This window comes from Choristoneura fumiferana, chromosome Z (assembly GCF_025370935.1).
Source record: "Choristoneura fumiferana chromosome Z, NRCan_CFum_1, whole genome shotgun sequence".
Lineage (NCBI taxonomy): Eukaryota > Metazoa > Arthropoda > Insecta > Lepidoptera > Tortricidae > Choristoneura > Choristoneura fumiferana.
In genome coordinates this window covers 15,682,918-15,702,079 of record NC_133472.1, presented here as the reverse complement: position 1 = coordinate 15,702,079, position 19,162 = coordinate 15,682,918, and the positions used below count along the sequence as shown (strand labels likewise).

The 19,162-nt window shown below is 36.2% G+C and overlaps 2 protein-coding genes across 4 annotated transcripts in view; one reads left to right on the top strand and one right to left on the bottom strand.

The window, feature by feature from the left end:
* Pak (serine/threonine-protein kinase PAK 3-like protein) overlaps nt 1-9,587 on the top strand; it is a 39,185-nt gene extending 29,598 nt beyond the window's left edge. For both annotated transcript variants that reach the window (XM_074089212.1, XM_074089220.1), the window contains 2 exons: nt 1,664-1,882; nt 3,113-9,587. In XM_074089212.1, the coding sequence (XP_073945313.1) occupies nt 1,664-1,882; nt 3,113-3,196 (303 nt within the window). In that variant the 3' untranslated portion in view covers nt 3,197-9,587. The remainder of the gene's footprint in view (nt 1-1,663; nt 1,883-3,112) is intronic.
* Nucleotides 9,588-13,279: 3,692 nt separating this feature from the next.
* SelR (methionine sulfoxide reductase SelR) lies at nt 13,280-18,952 on the bottom strand. 2 transcript variants are annotated; one of them, XM_074089418.1, is made up of 4 exons: nt 18,719-18,952; nt 18,476-18,580; nt 18,233-18,394; nt 13,280-14,171 (listed from the first exon to the last, which is right to left on the bottom strand). In XM_074089418.1, the coding sequence occupies exons 1-4, from the start codon at nt 18,816-18,818 to the stop codon at nt 13,990-13,992; spliced, it is 549 nt and encodes a 182-aa protein (XP_073945519.1). In that variant the 5' UTR covers nt 18,819-18,952; the 3' UTR covers nt 13,280-13,989. The 2 variants fall into 2 exon arrangements, with proteins under 2 accessions (XP_073945519.1, XP_073945526.1); XM_074089425.1 differs by having other exon boundaries at nt 13,280-14,135; nt 18,719-18,946.
* Nucleotides 18,953-19,162: the final 210 nt, after the last annotated feature.

Genomic DNA, 19,162 nt, shown 5'->3' with positions numbered 1-19,162 from the left:
CAAATCCTCCAGCCGTTTCAGCGGAAGAATAACAAACATACTCACTCACTCACAAACTTTCACATATAATACTCAGCCAGCAATTGCCAACTTCCAGGCCACGACAATAATCTACTATTACTAATCTTGTATTAAAATGGAATACTGAAGAAAAAGTGTTATTAGGAGATAACTTAAGAGCGTTTTCTCAAAAATGTCCGTAAAAGTTGACATTATTCTTTACATATCAGAAAGTTAAGTGCATAGTTTATGGTCAGCGAAAAGTTAAAAAGATTGCAGGCGCGCTAGCTCGACAATAATTAATTAGCGCGCCTGCAATCAGACTTTTTATTGGGTCTGAAACAGGTTGTGGTGTTTTCGGTGGAAAAATACAGCTGCAGTTTATTTTTAATGAAAAAAGGCGGGAAAGCATAAGAAAAATAATTGGAATAAAATTAAATGTTATGATATATTTTGAGAAAAAGTTTAGTCTATTTCAGAATTATTCATCATTTTTGAGAAAAGCTTTATATTAGTCTCGACTGGAACAGCAATTGCTGGCTTTGTATTAGTTAAACGGACTCGCAAGCTCGTCTGTTTAATACTCATACTCAGCCAGCAATAAGGACCCTTTTCTACTAAACTTTGAACCCCATTTTAATATAGAAATACTAAACGTACCCTAGTGAAACCAAGCTACAAATACACTTCTATCCGTATATTTTACTATTTAGCATAAAACAAAAAAATGATAATTTTTAAGGATTTTACAAAAACGTCACTATGTCAGTAACTAGAAACTGCCATAAGGACCCTGTTCTGACTATTAATTAATCTTTGGAGTCATGTTGACATTATTGCGAGTAATGACGCACATTTGTCCGATCTCTGGAACTTTAAATGACTGTCACATTCTATTGAATAAATTTTTACCTACAATAGTAGATTGTTGCACCAAGCAGAAAGTTATATATTATTGCACTGAGTGCCGATTTGGAGCCAGAGCGTCAGCGAGGGCTTTAAAAAGCACGAGGGCAATATAAATCACTTAATGCGAGGTGCATAATCTGCTTTTCTTTCAACTCAAAAAATGTCCACGTTTTTTTGGCAGAGTTAGTAGCTAGTAGCAGATATTTTTACCCGCGATCTGTCAAATTTCGGATGGGCGCCAGGTTGACCAAACACACCAAAGTTTTTTTTGAATATACGTCTACTTACTGTTTTTGGTAGGATTGGTAGCAACAATTTTTTGTACGCAATCTGTCAAATTTCATAAGACCGTCAGGTTGAGCAACCTAACACTAGATTTTTTTACACTATGCAGGCTAATTTTATAGCAAAAATACTTGTGTTACCTCTTTGGTGGTGCAATTAAAGAAAATCTAAAACAATGCAATAAAGGATTTTCATACATTTTTCTGCTCTAGAGCAGAATAGTCCCGCTCTGCTGGGTTTTTAGTGCGGTTATGATGAAATTAAAGCATAGTGGGAAGAAAATGTGATTTTCTTTTTAATTTATAAATAATTACATTAAGGGGCTGTTTTACCTTCCATTGATTAGTGTTAACCGACGGTTAAATGTGATGCCGTCTCCGTCTATTCGAACAAAACGGCATCACACCTAACCGCCAGTTAACACTAATCAATGGATGGTGAAACAGCTCCTAATAGTAATAATTTGCAGGTGGATGTGTGGTCGCTAGGCATTATGGCTATCGAGATGATTGAAGGAGAACCGCCTTATCTAAATGAAAACCCTCTCCGAGCTCTCTACTTGATCGCGACCAACGGAAAGCCAGATATCAAGGACAAAGACAAGCTGAGCGCTGTGTTCCAGGACTTCCTCGACCAGTGCCTGGAGGTGGACGTCGACAGGCGTGCTACTGCGCTCGACCTGCTCAAGGTACCCCAACCCCATCCGCATCTATGCAACGGCATATCCTCACATGAATAAGCAGGGTTTTGTAGGCATTATAGGCTTCAATTGTAGATATTATAAAAAAATACATAGCAATGAACTGCAAAACTTGTGAAAACAAATGGTTGACATATTCTGTAATTGCATGATTTACGACAAACATAACATTGAAAGTAAACTAGTTAGGAAAGTTGTAAGGAGCACCGCTTCGCGGAGCTACTCAGCGGCACAAAATGTGACCCACTTTCCACTTCTGCATACAAAATTAGCTTTTTCTTAAAAATGACCGTTAAAGTTGACATTATTCTTTACATATCAGAAGGTGAAGTGCATAGTTTATGGTCAGCAAATTAAAAAGTTAAAAAGATTGCAGTCGCGCTAGCTCGGCAATAATGAATTAGCGCGCCTGCGATCAGTCACATTTTTTTAAATAGTTAGTAAGGTCATGGAAATGTTGGCACAAGTCGTATACAGCCACTATACAGCCAAGTCTAATGGCCGGTATCAGATATTTTGTTGGAACTCCGGACTTTTTCTATTGGGTCTGAAATAGCTTGTGGTGTTTTCGGTGGAAAAATACACCTGCAGTTTATTTTTAATGGAAAAAGGCGGGAAAGCATAAGAAAAATATTTGAATAAAATTCAATTTTATAATATATTTTCAGAAAAAGTTTATTCTATTTCTACTCATACTCAGCCAGCAATTGCCTACTTCCAGGCCACGACAATAATCTACTATTACTGCATACACTAGAGAGCCAGATTTTTTGCCGCTCAGTATATTTTTCAATAGACGTCCACCCGCTCCGTGTAACGCCAGCTAGCGTAGGCCCTAAAGCGCGAGAAATTCTAACCTATTTTAAGTCTATTGTAGTTTAACTTATTTTAAGCCTTACACAGGACCTAATTATGTAAAATTCTATTATGCTTCCCTGATCGTTAAATCTAATTTTAGTATGCATTTCGATCATTACACGAAATGGCATTATTGCATATTAGCATTATGACAAAAATCGTTGTTCTAAATTAATTTAATGTAATTGAAACATTATGCTTTTTAAGTTGTGTACTTTGTCGTTATGCTAAACATTTATTATATTATAATTTACTTTATAATAAAGTGTTGCAACATTTTTATACGAAAACTATGTATACTGATTGAACAGCACCCATTATAATTAAAATTATTAATTAATTATATTAATGTTGTTCCAGCATCCATTTTTGAAACTGGCTCGGCCGCTGGCATCGCTGACACCCGTCATCATGGCCGCGAAGGAGGCTGCCAAGGGACATTAGCGCAGGCCGCCGGCGCCCGCTGCAGCGCCCGTGCGTTTCTAGCGCCCACAGTGCCTATTGCATCTTATTTTTACACACTTATCTACTTTAAACTACATTACAGTCGAACAATGAAAAGTTTCCTCATTATCAAAGGTAAATTGGCTCATTTATATTGATTGACCTCAAATTGCATATGTATATAAATATTTTTTTCTCCAATATGCTCGGAAATGTCCGCTCAACTGTCACAAATATAGTACGCGAAGTTTTTCTTTATAGACTCCCACAAATTAAAAATATTTAAATTGGTCAAGTGCGAGTCGGACTCGTACATGAAGGGTTCCGTACAGTTCAGTAAAAGTTTTTCTTAAAATTCTTCTAATATTTTTTTTTTGCTTACTGTACTTTATGCCACTGGTTACCAAAGTACTCGTCAAGACGACAAACGAATCCAAACTCGATGCGGTCGTGTCGTTTATCACAGAGTTCCTATGATAACCCGCTAGCTTTATCATCAGATCAACTCGATGTTATAATAATATTGCATTGTCATCGGATTTATACATGCGTGTAAAATTTCAGCTCAATCGGTTGAAGATATCCACTTCAAATTTGAGTTGAAAGATTCCACCCGAGCAAACATATAGTTACATTAGGTACACTGCAAATAAATATAATGCTTTTAATAACTTTTTCTTAAAAAAAAAACATTTTTAATACAAGCTTTTTTTGCCGAATGTACTTTTTGTTGACTGTACTTGCACTGTCGTCTAAACTACATATCTGTACCAAATTTCAAGTCGGTTCTATTAACTATTGAGGAGTTATCTCCTGCAGAGACGATCCTGGCAGGACCACCAAGATGTCACCACCAGATTATTGTATTTTCACCAAATTTACATAAGTATGCAAAATTATTATAAACCTAGTACATAGTGTTAAATACTTAGAATGTTTTTTTTAGTGTAAAAAACAATAGGTAAACTTAGTGATTAATACGGTGTGGATTTGGCTAGCGCTTTATCACAGTTTGCTTCATTGAGGTTTGTGGTTCATAAATTCCGTTATTAATTTTGCACAAAAACGAATAAACCACACAATACGACAGTCACTATATTATACTATCGAAGCTTTTATAAAACATCATTAAAATCGCAAACTTAAAGGTAAATATTCAAACGACATAGCTACCCGTTGCTAGGTTTGCCGTGGCTCGCCTTAGCAACGGCTAATAACGCCTAGCAACCAAAATACGCTGAAAAAAAAACACGTTTCTTGTATGACTACCCCCTTTAATTTGTAACTTTATTTTATTTTTAGTTATGGTTGTTATAGCGGCCACAGTAATATATAATCTGTGAAAATTTCAAGTGCCTAACTTTTACGGCTTCAGGGATAGAGCCCTGTCACAGACGGACAGACAGACAGACAGCGGAGTCTCAGTAATAGGGTCCCGTTGGCACCCTTTGGGTACGGAACCCTAAAAAATCAGCTACTTCAAAAAAAACATCTATCTCCTATTGCCTTAAAACTGTTAGAATTCCTAACTTTTAGTGGATTTCTACCCCATAAAATCATGCTTTCAATAAGTAACTCAGGAGAAGTTACCGTCGCAACAAGCTCCATTAAAAAGTTGACTGACCCATTTAACAGCGACGAAAAATTGTATGCTTATACAAAAATGTTGTATACTTATACAAAAAGCGTGGAAGAAGTGATGTCTGAAGTCAGGCTTCGCTTATCAAGCATCTTGTGGGCACGATATAGATGAGTCTATTTTACTATTAGAACAGTACACCGTGTAGATATTTAGAAGCATAGTATTTCCAAGTTTAGATGCCGTGTCGGTCGGGGGCATACGAAGACGATATACGATATTCATGACGCTGGTCAATGTAAGTCACGTATAGCGTCTATCTCCTATGATATGATGCATCAACTGAACATGGTTATGCTATAAATACATAAATTATGTTTAAAAGTAACGAAATTAGAGAGCAATATTTTATCTGTAAAATGGCTGCTGATAATAATAAAGTGATCATATTTTTACATAAAGAGATTAATTAAGAGTGCAGTCCAGTAATTAACGTACTTTAAGGCATCCTATGTAGCATGTAGTGGTGTTATTTATTCTTAAATAATTAGGGACGCAATCTCTTCTTGACGCGTCGAAAAAACCGACGCTACCGACAAAGAGGGATTGATTCTAGGACCGATAGAAGTAGATAGATCTCTTAGATATTTTGGTATAACTCGTACATAATGTAGCTGCAAACAAAGACTGGCAGTTAAATTTCAAACGATCTTGTAAAGTGTACATTGTAGAATACAATTAACTACTTATATTAAATGCCGGTTCAGCTTTTTCACTGTGATGGTAGCTACTGAAAATGAAAACAGACAGAAACACATCATGAATATCGAGATGTGGCATTCGATATTTAAGCACTTTCAAGATGTTTAAAATTGTTAAATTCTGTTGTGAATGTGCAAGGCGAGAATAGTATTTTTTCGTGAATGTGACCACTTACTAATTTGAACTCTTTATGAGACTTCACTGGTTCTTCATATCTTCATTAGTGGTAACATATATAGTCATTATTACCATAATTACTGTATATTTACCTAATTTTATAATAGCCTTAACGCGTTACGCGATAAAAATACGACCATATTTTTGTAATAGTACATTGTGTCCTAAGGGCGATAAATAAGGAATTACGAACGAGAGTCTATCAGGCTTTGAGTCGATGTTCGTAATTCCAGTACCGCCCGTGCGATATACAATGTTTTTCATCACATTTGCGAGTAAAATTGTATATTTGTAAAATAAAAACTAATATTTTTTTTTAAATTGCCGATACCGCTAACTGCGCTCTTGGCAGCGCCAGTTCCCCGCCGCCCTCTCATTTACCGACCTTGGGCTTCATGACAAGAAATTTAGTACGGGCAATGACTCATTTACCGACCACGGGTTTCATGACAAGCACATTAAGGTCGAGGGTTTTATTTGGAGGGTTGCAACCAAGGTAGCCTGCATGTTACGATACTGTTTACGAGCAAGTGTGATGAAATAAAAAAATCTTTTCACAATTATGTACATTGTTTAGTCCGTCTAATGCGATGGCCGCATTACTTTTAACCAAATTCAGCTGACTAACGCCACGTTGATACTAATTTGTATACCTAATAAAGAGTTTTTTTTTAAAGTTAACCGATTTCAATACCTACATTAAAAAATAATTGAAGTGAGTAAAATTTAGACACGGAATAAGGCCGATTTTTTTGAAGTTCTCATTGGATTAGAGTTCTGCAACGAGGGCGAAGCCGGCAGACGCCAGCTAGTCAGTAGAAATCATAAGTCAGATAAGTAGATGGGAACTGACAGGAGTCCTATATTAAATTTAATAGTGTCTGGATCAACACTCATGACTCCTTTTTTACCTATTCGACTACACGCCGCTGTGGCTTCTGAGAAATCTGATACCTACACGATAAATTTGATATCCGATTTTGCTTTTCCTTGCAATCTGACAAGGACGAGTAAAACGTTAAAAAACGATAAACTCAAATTTGTTACAGTTATTTTATCTACCAACCAAATATAAAAAAAAACTGTATTAATTTTAGATACATATCAGCGTTCTTCACAATGTAAGGCGGTCGAGCTCTTCAAACCTTTGTAAAATAGTCAGAACTGAGGCTATATTATTGAACTCGCTCGGAATCACAATCGCATTCACGATTTCTTTCTATGAAATGGTATGCGATGTGGTTAAAACGAGATGGTGAATGCGATGTCGAGCATCCGCGCGTTAGATTTATGTGAATTATTATTATTTTATGCGAATTTACGTTTCATTTACTTTTTTAACTATAAGCATTTATTTGAAATCACTATTTTAAACTATATTTGTCACATATACTGTCGCAGATTTTGATTAAACCTATATGATACTTGCTTTTAAGCATTTTTAGGGGCTGTTTCACCATCCATTGATTAGTGTTAAATGACGGTTAAATGTGATGCCGTCTCCGTCTATTCGAACAAAACAAATAGAGACGGCATCACACCTAACCGCCAGTTAACACTAATTAATGGATGATGAAACAGCCCCTTAATGTAGTAATTGATTCAGATTATGTTAATATTATTAATAAAAAACTTTTATTGCTGTCTATATTGCGCATATGTTTTTTTTTTTTATGTAATCAGATCAATCCTCGTATTTATTATTTGATTCAAATGTAAGCGAGATGTTTTGTTTAGTAGGTATGTTTCCATAGCGCTTAGCGCTCCGCCGAGCTTTGCGACTCATGCACATGTTGGGTCTGGTTAAATGTCAAGGACGCAATCGCATTGCGTTATGGAAGTATACCTGAAGTCATTAAATATTAGTGTAGAAGTGAAGCATTTACCTAGTATTAAGTTTACAAAGTCTATCGGAACATTATATTTGTAAATGGACTATATTAGGAAAGTAAATTTTCCTCATTTTATGGCACAATTTTGTGAACCTATACTGTATGTAAATATGTATACCTATACAGCGAAAGTGGTAACCATTTTTACTTTAAACTTTAAGTTGAAGTTTTATCGAGTCCGCTTCTAATATAATATAAAGCATTTGTAACAATGGCTCTCTGCGTTTTATTATAGAATATGCCGAACGAAGCTATTGTAATTAGTTTAGATCCTTGCATATGCGCTATTCTTCTAATAAATTTATGTCGGTATGGAGAGTAAGTGATATTTGTAAAAGGTATTTCAAAACAAGACGCGGGCCTTCTTAGTTCGCCTTGCTGTACAGAGCCATCTTATCAAGTAGATTACTCTTTGACAATATCAAGTGACCAATTACGCTACGTAAATACTGCAATGAATGTTGATTCAACGCAGACTACACTAAATATTTTAAAATTGCAGTTTATAGAATATAGCATTTCCGTTATTATCATAACCGCAAATTGAATGTATAAACACGAGAGTAGAGGCCATCTAAAATAGGTAACCTACAATGAAGTAAAATGTTTACTATATCTAATAATACATAGTATTTAGATGTGCTGCTTTATATCAATGCATATTGCAGCATTCCTAGATGTGTATTTAGAGCTGTTTTTGAAATTGAATTCAATACTTTATATCTCGTATGACATTATTTTAAATTCATAGAAACAGAACGTCAAATGCGATCTAAAGTCTCTAATTCAGGTCAATACGGCCCTTAGTGTCCAAGCTTTGTCTTACTGTACCTACAAAATGTATAGTTAAAGCGAGAAATTTTTTTCCATATCAAAGTCTTTATGACATTGGCATAAGATTAATTTTGACTTGGCCTGTGTAAAAACTTTTTTCACTACATCTATAACTTAACTTCTGTCATGCCAACAGGAAAGACACGAACACTTTATGTTGACATTGTTACCATTTAAGGATGAGCTCACTCTGGATATGTTCTGCGTCCTGCGGTCCGTGCACCATATGCACTAGTGATCCGACTAGTTACAGGACGCGTCTTGACCAAGTGCATCCGTACCTTAACTTTTTATTAAGGGACTTGACACACTGGATACGTCCGGACGTATGTCAAGTAGTGTGTCAAGTCCCTTGATAAAAAGTGATGTTACGGATGAACTTGCTCAATAGTTAGTAGGTAGGTACGCTTAAAAATATTTTAGCGTGCTTATTATTAGTAGGTCGCATTTGCTGGAAATGAAAGAAGCACTATATCAAGCTATTATTGAGTATGTGTACCTACCAGTATATGAGTTCTTACGTGCGAGTGCTATTAAAAGCAGCAATTCGACTGTGACTGTCATTAGGGGCTTCAACTGTCGTGCGTATACCAGTCACTACTTAACTCGACACAATCGGCAAGAGTCCGTCTGTTTTTACGTTATGATATGAGCTATGCGGCCTAAGTATTATTTGTAACTTAAGTTATTTTATTCATGAGCCACGAGAATGATGAATGGCCTACATACTACAGGTACGTTAAGCAACATGCTGCATTAACCAATACAACAATATTTGTGCAATAATATATAATTGTAATCAATAAATACATTTAACCCACAAGCAACTTAAATAAAGTTAATTCACTGTTGCAAATAACTTTCGCGTTCTGAGAATTAAAAAAAATTCGTGTATTTCATCCAGGATGAATTACCTATACTATAAATTTGTGCATTAAAATTTATTGAGTTCAGGATGTAATTGTAATTATGTATGTAATCTTAGTTAACGATTGTATTAATAAATGTAATAGGTTATTTTACAAGACATTTAATGCGGTTAGAACATTTTTCATGATTTTTGACTATTGGTGAACACCAGTGCCATGTATGAGCTACTTGTGCGTGTAAACTACAACCATAATATAATAAAAAGAATCACCATGAATACGCCTTTTTTTTCTTTCAATATATTAGATCTGCCGAAACGAGCCTGAGTTCAACTCGTGTTTACTTGTCGGAATTTGAAAAAATATCCGAAGTCTACTGTAGCCCTGGCTGCCTTCCCCTAAATCCGGCCCTGGGTGGAGGGATTACACCAGCAGGGCTACTACGAAACTCGAAGTTCGTGTCGTGCGGTCCCTCTGACACTTATACTATTTAATACGAGAGCGAGAGGGACGGTACGATACGAACTTCGAGTTTCGTAGTAGCCCTGCAGAGACCGTATTGTCTAACGTTTCTGATCACAATCAACTTACAGTTTTTGTATGCGAAAACTGTCATTTGATTGTGATCGCGAGTGTTGGAAATGTTAGGCAATGCGGCCTCAGGTCTATAGTAAAAACCGCTTCGCTCTCCCGCATGGCGTTGCTGACATCGCTGGACCTTTAGTTCTAATATAATCTGTAAACTAGTGACGATTGAGAGTAGATACAGTCAAGTTCATAAACTTGTTCGCAAAATTTGATCAAAAATATCTGAAGTCTGAACACGCTTCTACGCCGATAGCAAGTCGTGTTCAAATATTTTGATCAACATTTTGCTCACAAGTTTATGAACTCGACTGTACATACATATGAATGAAAAACTAAGAAATAGTTCGTGGATAAATCCTACTTGGGTATATTATTAACTAGCTTTTGCCAGCGGCTTCGCCCGCATGGAATTCGGTTATCGCGCAATGTTCCTTCGGGAACTGCATTTTTCCGGGATAAAAAGTAGCCATGTCACTCTCTGGCCCATAAACTATCTCTATGCCAAAAATCACGTCGATCCGTTGCTCCGTTTCAGACGTGAAAGACGGACAAACGTACAAATACACAAACGCACACACTTTCGCATTTATAATATTAGTATTGGATGGCTACTTATATTAGACGACCGGAAGGTGAAGTGGTTAGAGAACCTGACTACGAAGCTTGAGGTCCCGGGTTCGCTTCCCGACCGGGGCAGATATTTGTATTACAAATGTTTGTTCTCGGGTCTTGGATGTGTATGTAATATGTTTTTATGTTAGAGTAGACCGGGAACCACTTTAGAAATAATGACCTATAACTCAGAATCTAAAGCTACCACGTAAAAATCGCTTAGGATTAATTCTAGTCTAATTGGTTATCAGAATCTAGAAAATAATTTTCATTTGATCACATCAGAATGGTGTAAATTGAGTTTTTGTTCATGAAGTCCTTGATGTGTGATGAAGTGTTACAATGGACCCCTAGTGCGGGTCAATTGTCACAGAAAAACAGAGGTAAATAAAACCCAAAATAATGTACTAATCAATCAGTACTTATTGTTAATTTCTTATGACGAATCAGTCTGTTATGTTATGTTACATCTGTCTTAATTATAGATACTCTGGACTAGACAAAGCTAGCTTTAACTAAACGTAACATAATATTCTCCAAGTTTTTAAAACATATGTATTATGTCGACTTATTATAAAAAACACTAGGGTGCTCATAGCACACACCTTTTAAGCAATAATATAATTTACTCATTAAGATCTTTAAGTTGATACTTACCCATATTGTTAAACTTATTTAAAGAAAAAAAAGACTCAAGAATTGTGACAGCTGCCATATTCTTTTTTTGAAAAAGCTAGTCAGCTAGCGTTATTTCGACCGAATGAAATAAAAATTCTAAAGATGTCTCATACGTTAAAATCTGGTAAGGGTTCCCAAAGTTATGATGCATACTACGTAGGTACATGAACCTTGAAAACATTACACTCCTTTTTTAGCAGTCGTGCAAAAACTCTGGGTCAATTGTAGCACGGGGCCGATTGTAACGTTACAATTGACCCCAAGTGTTGTGGTACAATTGTCGTTTTTTACTCGCATTCACTAAACTTCACAAATCTCGATTTCTATATCTTACTGACCACCACACAACACAAACATTGATAACTAGGTAGAGAATCCCAATTTAGTAAAACTTTCACACTACGACTATTTAATTATAAACACTAGTACAAAACTATTTATTTTTTAAAAAAGAAGCTTGCCCGTTCCACTGTTGACCATAGGGCTGGCTCTTTCCTCGGTCAACGTATTGGCATTGCCATACGACGAGGAAACGCAGCCAGCCTTATGGGCACCCTGCCCAATAGCAACGACTTGGGTGAAATTTGTAAATATAGATTTTTAGGATTAGAGTAAGTTAGTTTTGTTCTTTTTTTATTTACTTCGGTTAATTATTGTATATATTATTTGTTTGCTTATAAATAAATTTATTCCACCTTTGAAGTACAAAACGTAAATACTTTGGTCAGTCAAAAATACAAATCTTCGTCTAGCACGTGCGTTTCGCGCGGCAGCGAGTGGCCGGCTAGTGTCGAGACACGCTCAAGGCACACTAGTGTATACACACACATGCATATTTCGATGTAGTTGCAGAGTTATTGGCGATGGTACTATTGACCCCGGTCTACCCTATGTCACAGAATATATAATAGTACTGACGTACAGAATGGCCACGCTCCGCCCCGCACCGGTTCGAGTTACCCCACCCCTCAAGCGCAGATTGCAGGAAAACCGCAGGAAAGCAGTCGGGTGCGCAACGCGATGTATGTCGGTCACACCGTCGCACGGCACTAAGTTCGGGAGCAATAACTTTGCGTGGTGATATACTGTGCATTGTATGGATGTTTGTCAACAGCCAAAGATAAGAAAAGGAGTTTTTTTTCGATTTCCGAAGGACGAAAAAAGGTAGGTAAGGTACCTAACCAACTTTAATTAGCAACATGTACAATGTACTTAGGTATTAGGTAACTGAGGAAAAAACCAATACCTAGGTTTAAAAGTGTGTACCTATAATATATATAATAGACGTCTTATATTAGTACTTAGGTAGGTATTTGTAAAATTGATTTGTTAATTCTCTCCTATCAATAGACCAATGTATATCTTATCTACACACACTATACTAATTATATAAAAAATTGTCTAAAAGTATCGCGATTAATAGGTACATGAAATAACTAATTAGGTAAGTACGTAGCAAACACAATTCTTTTCGAACCAGAACCGATTAAAAAAAGGATTACTTACATGTGTATAAAACTACGTATGTATAATTTGTAAATGTTATATTATACACAATTTGTATGCACATATTTTGTGGATTAATATTTTTATAGGGTGCTAATCTAGTGCTAATACTTTTGGCCAAGGCTGTATTTATCTATATAAGTATGTTTATCCGTTGCCTAGTATCTATAGTACAAACTGCTTATTTTGGGACTGTCAAGTGCCCAATGATATTTGTTTATTTTATATAAGTAACCGTTACCCGCGACTCCATCCGCGTAGAATTGAACTATCGCTTTCCCGCGAGAACTATCCAAATTTCCGGGATAAAAACTATCCTACGTCCTTCCCCGGGACTAAACTCTCTGTAGGTATACCACTTACAAACTTTCGCATTTATAATTTACTGAGCGGCAAAAAATCTGGCCCTCAAATGTATGCAGAAAGAGGTAATTTAATTTTGTATATAGTGGGCCAAATTTTGTGCCGCTGAGTACATTAGTGGGATGCTAAATTGTGGGCACAGCTATATAGTATCGAAATAACACTAAGAAACTTATTATTGTGAATGTAAGCCCTAGCTGTAGGGGTATAATAAAAAAATAAGTACGTAAATATATTTATTAAGTTAGTTTGATCACATGACATTGACAATTGATTTAAAAACAAGTTTTGGCAAAAAATGTTAACACTGAAATGATCTTGATAAAATTACACTTAACATTAATTAAACATCAATAATATATAAAAAAAAAAACAATAACTTTGTATGGTAACTCTTGACTTACATAGTCGAAAACCAAAATGGCTCTCAATAGACGAAGCGATAATTCCGGAAAAACAATTGATAAAAAAAGTCGGACAGCAAAGAGTAGAATGAAAGAGGTATTTCAAAATCATATTTTTTTGCATTTTTCGTTTAAATAAATGTGAAATGAATATAGAAATCGCGTCCTTATTTTATTTCAACTCCTTGATGTTGGACTCAGTTTTTTTTTAATCATTGTCAATCGTGTTTAATTCACAGGTTGGGTAGTGACGGAATACAACAATATCAAGAGTACAGTAGCAAAATATAATCACATTTTGAAATGAATTTACAACAAAAAAAAGGAATCTTTTACAAAGTGCTTGCAAAAATATACATGTATATGTATTTGCCAATAACTTACGATGGAGAACATCTCGAAGATGGAATACGGTAGAACACAAAAACCGACTTCTGCGTATTGATTACATTGACATAGCTTAGTTAGAAAAATATTTCTTTTTATGATTTTTAGGATACAAGTTGGGGTAAGTAATTACGGCATCGTTTTAATCTTTCCTTTCTTCAGCTGGTATGAAGTCCATAGAGGCGGAATTAATGCAAAAACGTTTCTTGGTAGGCGCCGGCCCATCATCGAACACGTGTCCCAGGTGGGCAGAACACTTCGAGCATCGCACCTCAGTTCGCACCAAACCTGGCCGTGTTAAAACCAGTAATATATTCGCCCCAACTTTAATGACAAACACATTCCGTTCACCCACAATACCATATGTATACATATACACAGTAACAGTTACATAAATATACACAGTAACACCATCGGGTGATGAGATGACCACATTATCCGGAATGATATATCCAGAGTTGGTGTTGTGAGGGTTTAGCAGGCGCGAGGTCGCAGTGGCGGCAGGCGTCGTCCAACCGGTCACCGGTGGCCATCCGGGTAGCAGGCGGGACGCGGACGGGTGCGGGACGGGGCGGGCAAACCGGGACCGGGACCGGGACCATAGGGGCGACGGTGATGTCATGCGGTGGTTAATGGATGATATGATAGTTAATGAATTAATTGTGTGATCCAGGATGATTTTTAAACAAATAGATATATTAATACGTTGGTGTTTGTGTAATGGTAACACATGTAGATCGTAGAGTTAAAGTATTCGTGAAAGTTGATAAAATAAGCCGAGAAAGTTGTGAGCAGCGCACAAAGTGTCAGAGGTTATATTGAAATTATGATGTAATGTATATATGTAATATTAATAAGGCATAGTAAGTTATTTATGTTCCATCAAGGACGACTTACGTTTACCGTGGAGTCAGGATGGTTTCGGAAGGTGGTCAAAGGTACGGGAAAGACAGACAGAAAAAGATAAAAATATATTAGCACCAAAATCCACATTTCCGACACCAAATAGATATTACTATTCTAATCTACGCTATCTTTTTACGGCTTTGTTGGACTTTAGAATAATGTTATAAAAATGCAATGTGCCTACTATGTATTTTATCATATTAAACATAATATTCTATCATTAACGAATTCATGAAAGCCGATATTATTTAATTCCTCCTTCGTTAAGTTACGTAAACTGAAATTATGCAAAGTGAAGACGACATTTTAAATAATAATAATTATTATAAAAAGTTGGAAAACCCCAGACTTTATCACTTCAAAGTTTAATGTCTCAAATACGGCTAAACCGATTTTGATAAAACATATCTACGAACCATCGCTAGAAAACCTGATTTCAAATAAAAAAACCGCATTCAAATCGGTCCACTCGTTTAAGAGTTACGGTGCCACAAACAGACACAGAGACAGACACACATAGCGGTCAAACATAACACCCCTCTTTTTGTGTCGGGGCCTCGGGGGTTAAAAACAAACACATGTACTTGTGCGGTCATGAACTTATAGAGTGATTGGAGGGAGCTGATTTTTAAAATCATCTGCGAATATATTCCGCGTACAAACTGAATCACTAAAAAATAAAAGCTCGAATTTTATAAGCCATTAATTATTGACCTGTGATTTTCTACTACTCTATAGGTACTTCGTTTTTTTTAGCATTAGAAAAAGGTAAAGGGGGGAAGGGGGGAATCTTGATGAGACTTTTTAAATAAAATGTTTTTTTATAAAAACCATAACTATTACTTGTGCTATCAAAAGCATGTAAATGATCATATGTCCTTGCTAATTGTTACATATTCGCTGTGACTTATTTTTCAATAAAAAGACACGTCAAGATCGCTTACCTTCTTTCTAATGCCAAAAAAAAAACGAAGTATAGTCTTATTTCAAATGAAAAGTTGTCACAACTTCTGATTTTCACTGGTGTTATTTCAAGAAACGATCCCTGGACTGGACAGTCATCAGAATGTGTGTACATACAGACAACGTTTCATATTTTCACAAACAAGAAAAAACCTTTAGACGCATAACACCACAAACTCGAAATACCAACCCGAGGTTTTTTGGTTAATTGCGGATTTTTAAATATGATTACGTTTAATACCAACTACGTATAAAACCACAAACACAAAACACCAACCTGACGTTTTGTGGTGTTTTGCGAATTTACTAATTACGCAAAATACCACAAACGTAAAACACCAACTGGGACTTTTAAAATGTTTGCAATCGAAGTGTTTATGTAAAGAGGTTTTATTTTTCTAAGTACCTAGATTATAATAATATAGCAATACCGATTTAAGAAAAAGCATGTAGAATCCTACGCTGACTAGAGCAGCAGAAAGATGCTGCTGCTGCTGCTGCTTGCATGTCAGGACACATTGGTGCAGGTATCAATTATGAGAAGAGCAAAAGTGATTTGTGAATATAACTTTAATATTCCTTAATAGTCTTGTGTGTCAAGAACATATGGAAAATAATGCTTGGAAGGAGTTGGTGGATAACTAGCACATTTCAATGATTTCAATAAAGAACATGTTCAAGACATAGTTAACTCAATGAAACAAGTCCTTAAGCTAATAAATTTTGCAGTTTCATAATTTCTTCAATAAGTTTATTGCAGGCGGTAGGACCTTGTGCGAGGTCCGCCCGGATTGCTACCACCATCTTGCTCGCTAATCTTCTTAATAATTCGGATTTTTTTATGGATAAATAAAAAAGGACTTTTATTGATGTGCGTTTAAATACTACCCTAAAAAAAAACCGGCCAAGAGCGTATCGGACACGCCCAAGATAGGGTTCCATAGTAGTAACGAAAAATCAAGTAGGTAATACTTTTCCAAGGATTTTGTATTTTATACGGAATTTTTCAAGTTCAGGTATATTTAATACCTTAGGCTGCTCTTTACTCAAAAAAATAAGTACTTAAAATTCTCAAGCAAACAGCCATTATAGTTTTCCTTGTAAATTTGATATACCTAATAAGGGCCTTAGCACACTTGCGAATTACAAGTGTTTTCCATACACCACATAGTCGCGGCGAGCTCGTTGCGTAATCGTGATCGCTTTCATACAAAATACGCTTACCTCTCGCAAGTATGTGTGTGTATCATCACGATTTTTTTTTTAAATTCACATGAACAATTTAGCTTTTAGAGGGGGGATGCTCGATTTTAATGAAAATTTGCACTAATAAACAGAGCATTGAATCGAAAGATCGTCTTCACAACCCCACAATGATTTTAAAATGCCTATCCAATGATACCCCACACTACAGGGTAAGACTAGAAAAAAAATCACTTCCATTGGGGTTAACCTAATTTTTTTTTATTTTTATATTACTTTGCCGGTATATTTGCTATATTATATATACGTGCTAGCTTTCTAGCACTGATAGTCTCTGACCAAAGCCGCGGATGGACGGACAGGCAGACAGACATGGCAAAACTATAACAAGGGTTCCGTATTGGCTGTGAAACCCTAAAAAAAAATGTAGTCCTGGAAACCAGATTAATCATCATTCATCAGTTAAGAACAAAAATGCCATGACACAAATGCATAGTTGATTTTTTTGGAAAATAAGAGGTCACAGATTTCAATTGTCATACAGAAAACCATGTTTTGACATAAAAAAATGTAAAGGTACATAATTTGATTGGTGGGGTAGGGTAGAAGGCAGGGGCCAAAACCACAAAATCTTACTTCTCAAGTTATTACCAGATTTTGATGTAGAACTTTTTAACACATTTACTGCTGGCTGTCCAAAATCATGGTATATATCTATAGATGTCAAGAATGCACATGAGCATTAAACTGGCTGCAAAATTATGCCAGCGGCACTGGAACACAAGGTTATGAAAATGCTTTATGCTTTCTTGTTGCTGAATGTTTTTGTGTGTTTTGTACACTAAAAATAAAATTATTTAATGATACCTTTACAATTAGTTCAGAAGTTTTTCTTTTGAAAATTGACTTATCTAATTTACATTAGATATATGTATGTCCATTTTTCTATTATCAAGAAATGATGGGCGCCATTTACTTTAAGTTCTTTTCCGCAGACCAAGCTCACAACAGAATCATTTAAGGGAACTAGGGTAGTCACACTAATAACAAACAGTTTCCAACAATGGGTTACAAATCAACAATGCCTTAACTTCCAACAAGTGAGATAAACATACAAGCAATGATAACCAATGTAATCTATTGAAAACACAATGACTAGTCACTATTGTTCAGTGACATTGAAATTGTTATGCTTGAATGGTTAAGCTATGGGTTACATGAATTGATATTTTAAGGCTGGATGAGCATCTACCTATAGGCAGACATAAGTCTGGCACATATTACTTGAAACAGGGTATATATATTCTACATACCTGCGCTTGTGTCTTGGTGCAGAGTGACCTTTTCCCGAGCCAGGACATCATTAAAAGCAGGCCAGCCACAACCAGAATCAAACTTGGTTTTAGAACTAAACAGGTCTTGTCTGCAGACTATGCATACATACATGCCTTCTTCATGGAATTTATTGTAACATCCTGAAATCCAGTGGTACATAGATTCTGATTATAAACAGAAGAACAAAATTACAATTTAGGTCTAATCAGATAACTATTTACCCGTGTAGGGTCTCTCAGTGCCTGCTTCTTGAGTAACATGGTATTGCAGAGGAGTTAAGCGTTTTTTCAGGGCCTCTTTATCCTCCATAGCTCTCCAAACCAGAGCTGTAAATACAGAACCGATCAATTTATTAGTGTGAAAAAGCTGCGTTTCTGGCACTTCGCCAAGCCGGAGGCGACGAGGTTGTTGCGTGCGACCGTCAACGCGGCGCGGAGCCGCGGGGCCGCGGGTGGCGCTCTTACCTGTTGTAAACGGATGCCTCAATTTTATCGGGATAGCTTTATTTATATGCTGTCGCACTGCCTGTCTAGACGCAATTAATGGCCTCAGTAGAATGCGCATAACTCACATCACCGAATGTATAAATATCGTTACGCAATTGGATGGATTTCTTTGGAACTATGATAAGATAATACTGATAATCCGTCAAAAGAAGTCACCTGCTTCTGTAAGTGTAAAGTGTAAGTATACAATAAAATCACAGATTACTAATATGTAACCGCGTGTAAACGCCACTATTATTCTTTAATCTGTGGTAAACGCTGCTGAATGAGGGCTATCGCGTATGAATTCGCCGCTAGAGGCGCTAGTGTAGCGTGAGGTCTCCGAAATGACAAATCTCATAGTTTTTGGGCGAGCTACGCGAGTTTATTTATAATTAGAATAATTTTGTGAATTTTTTGCAT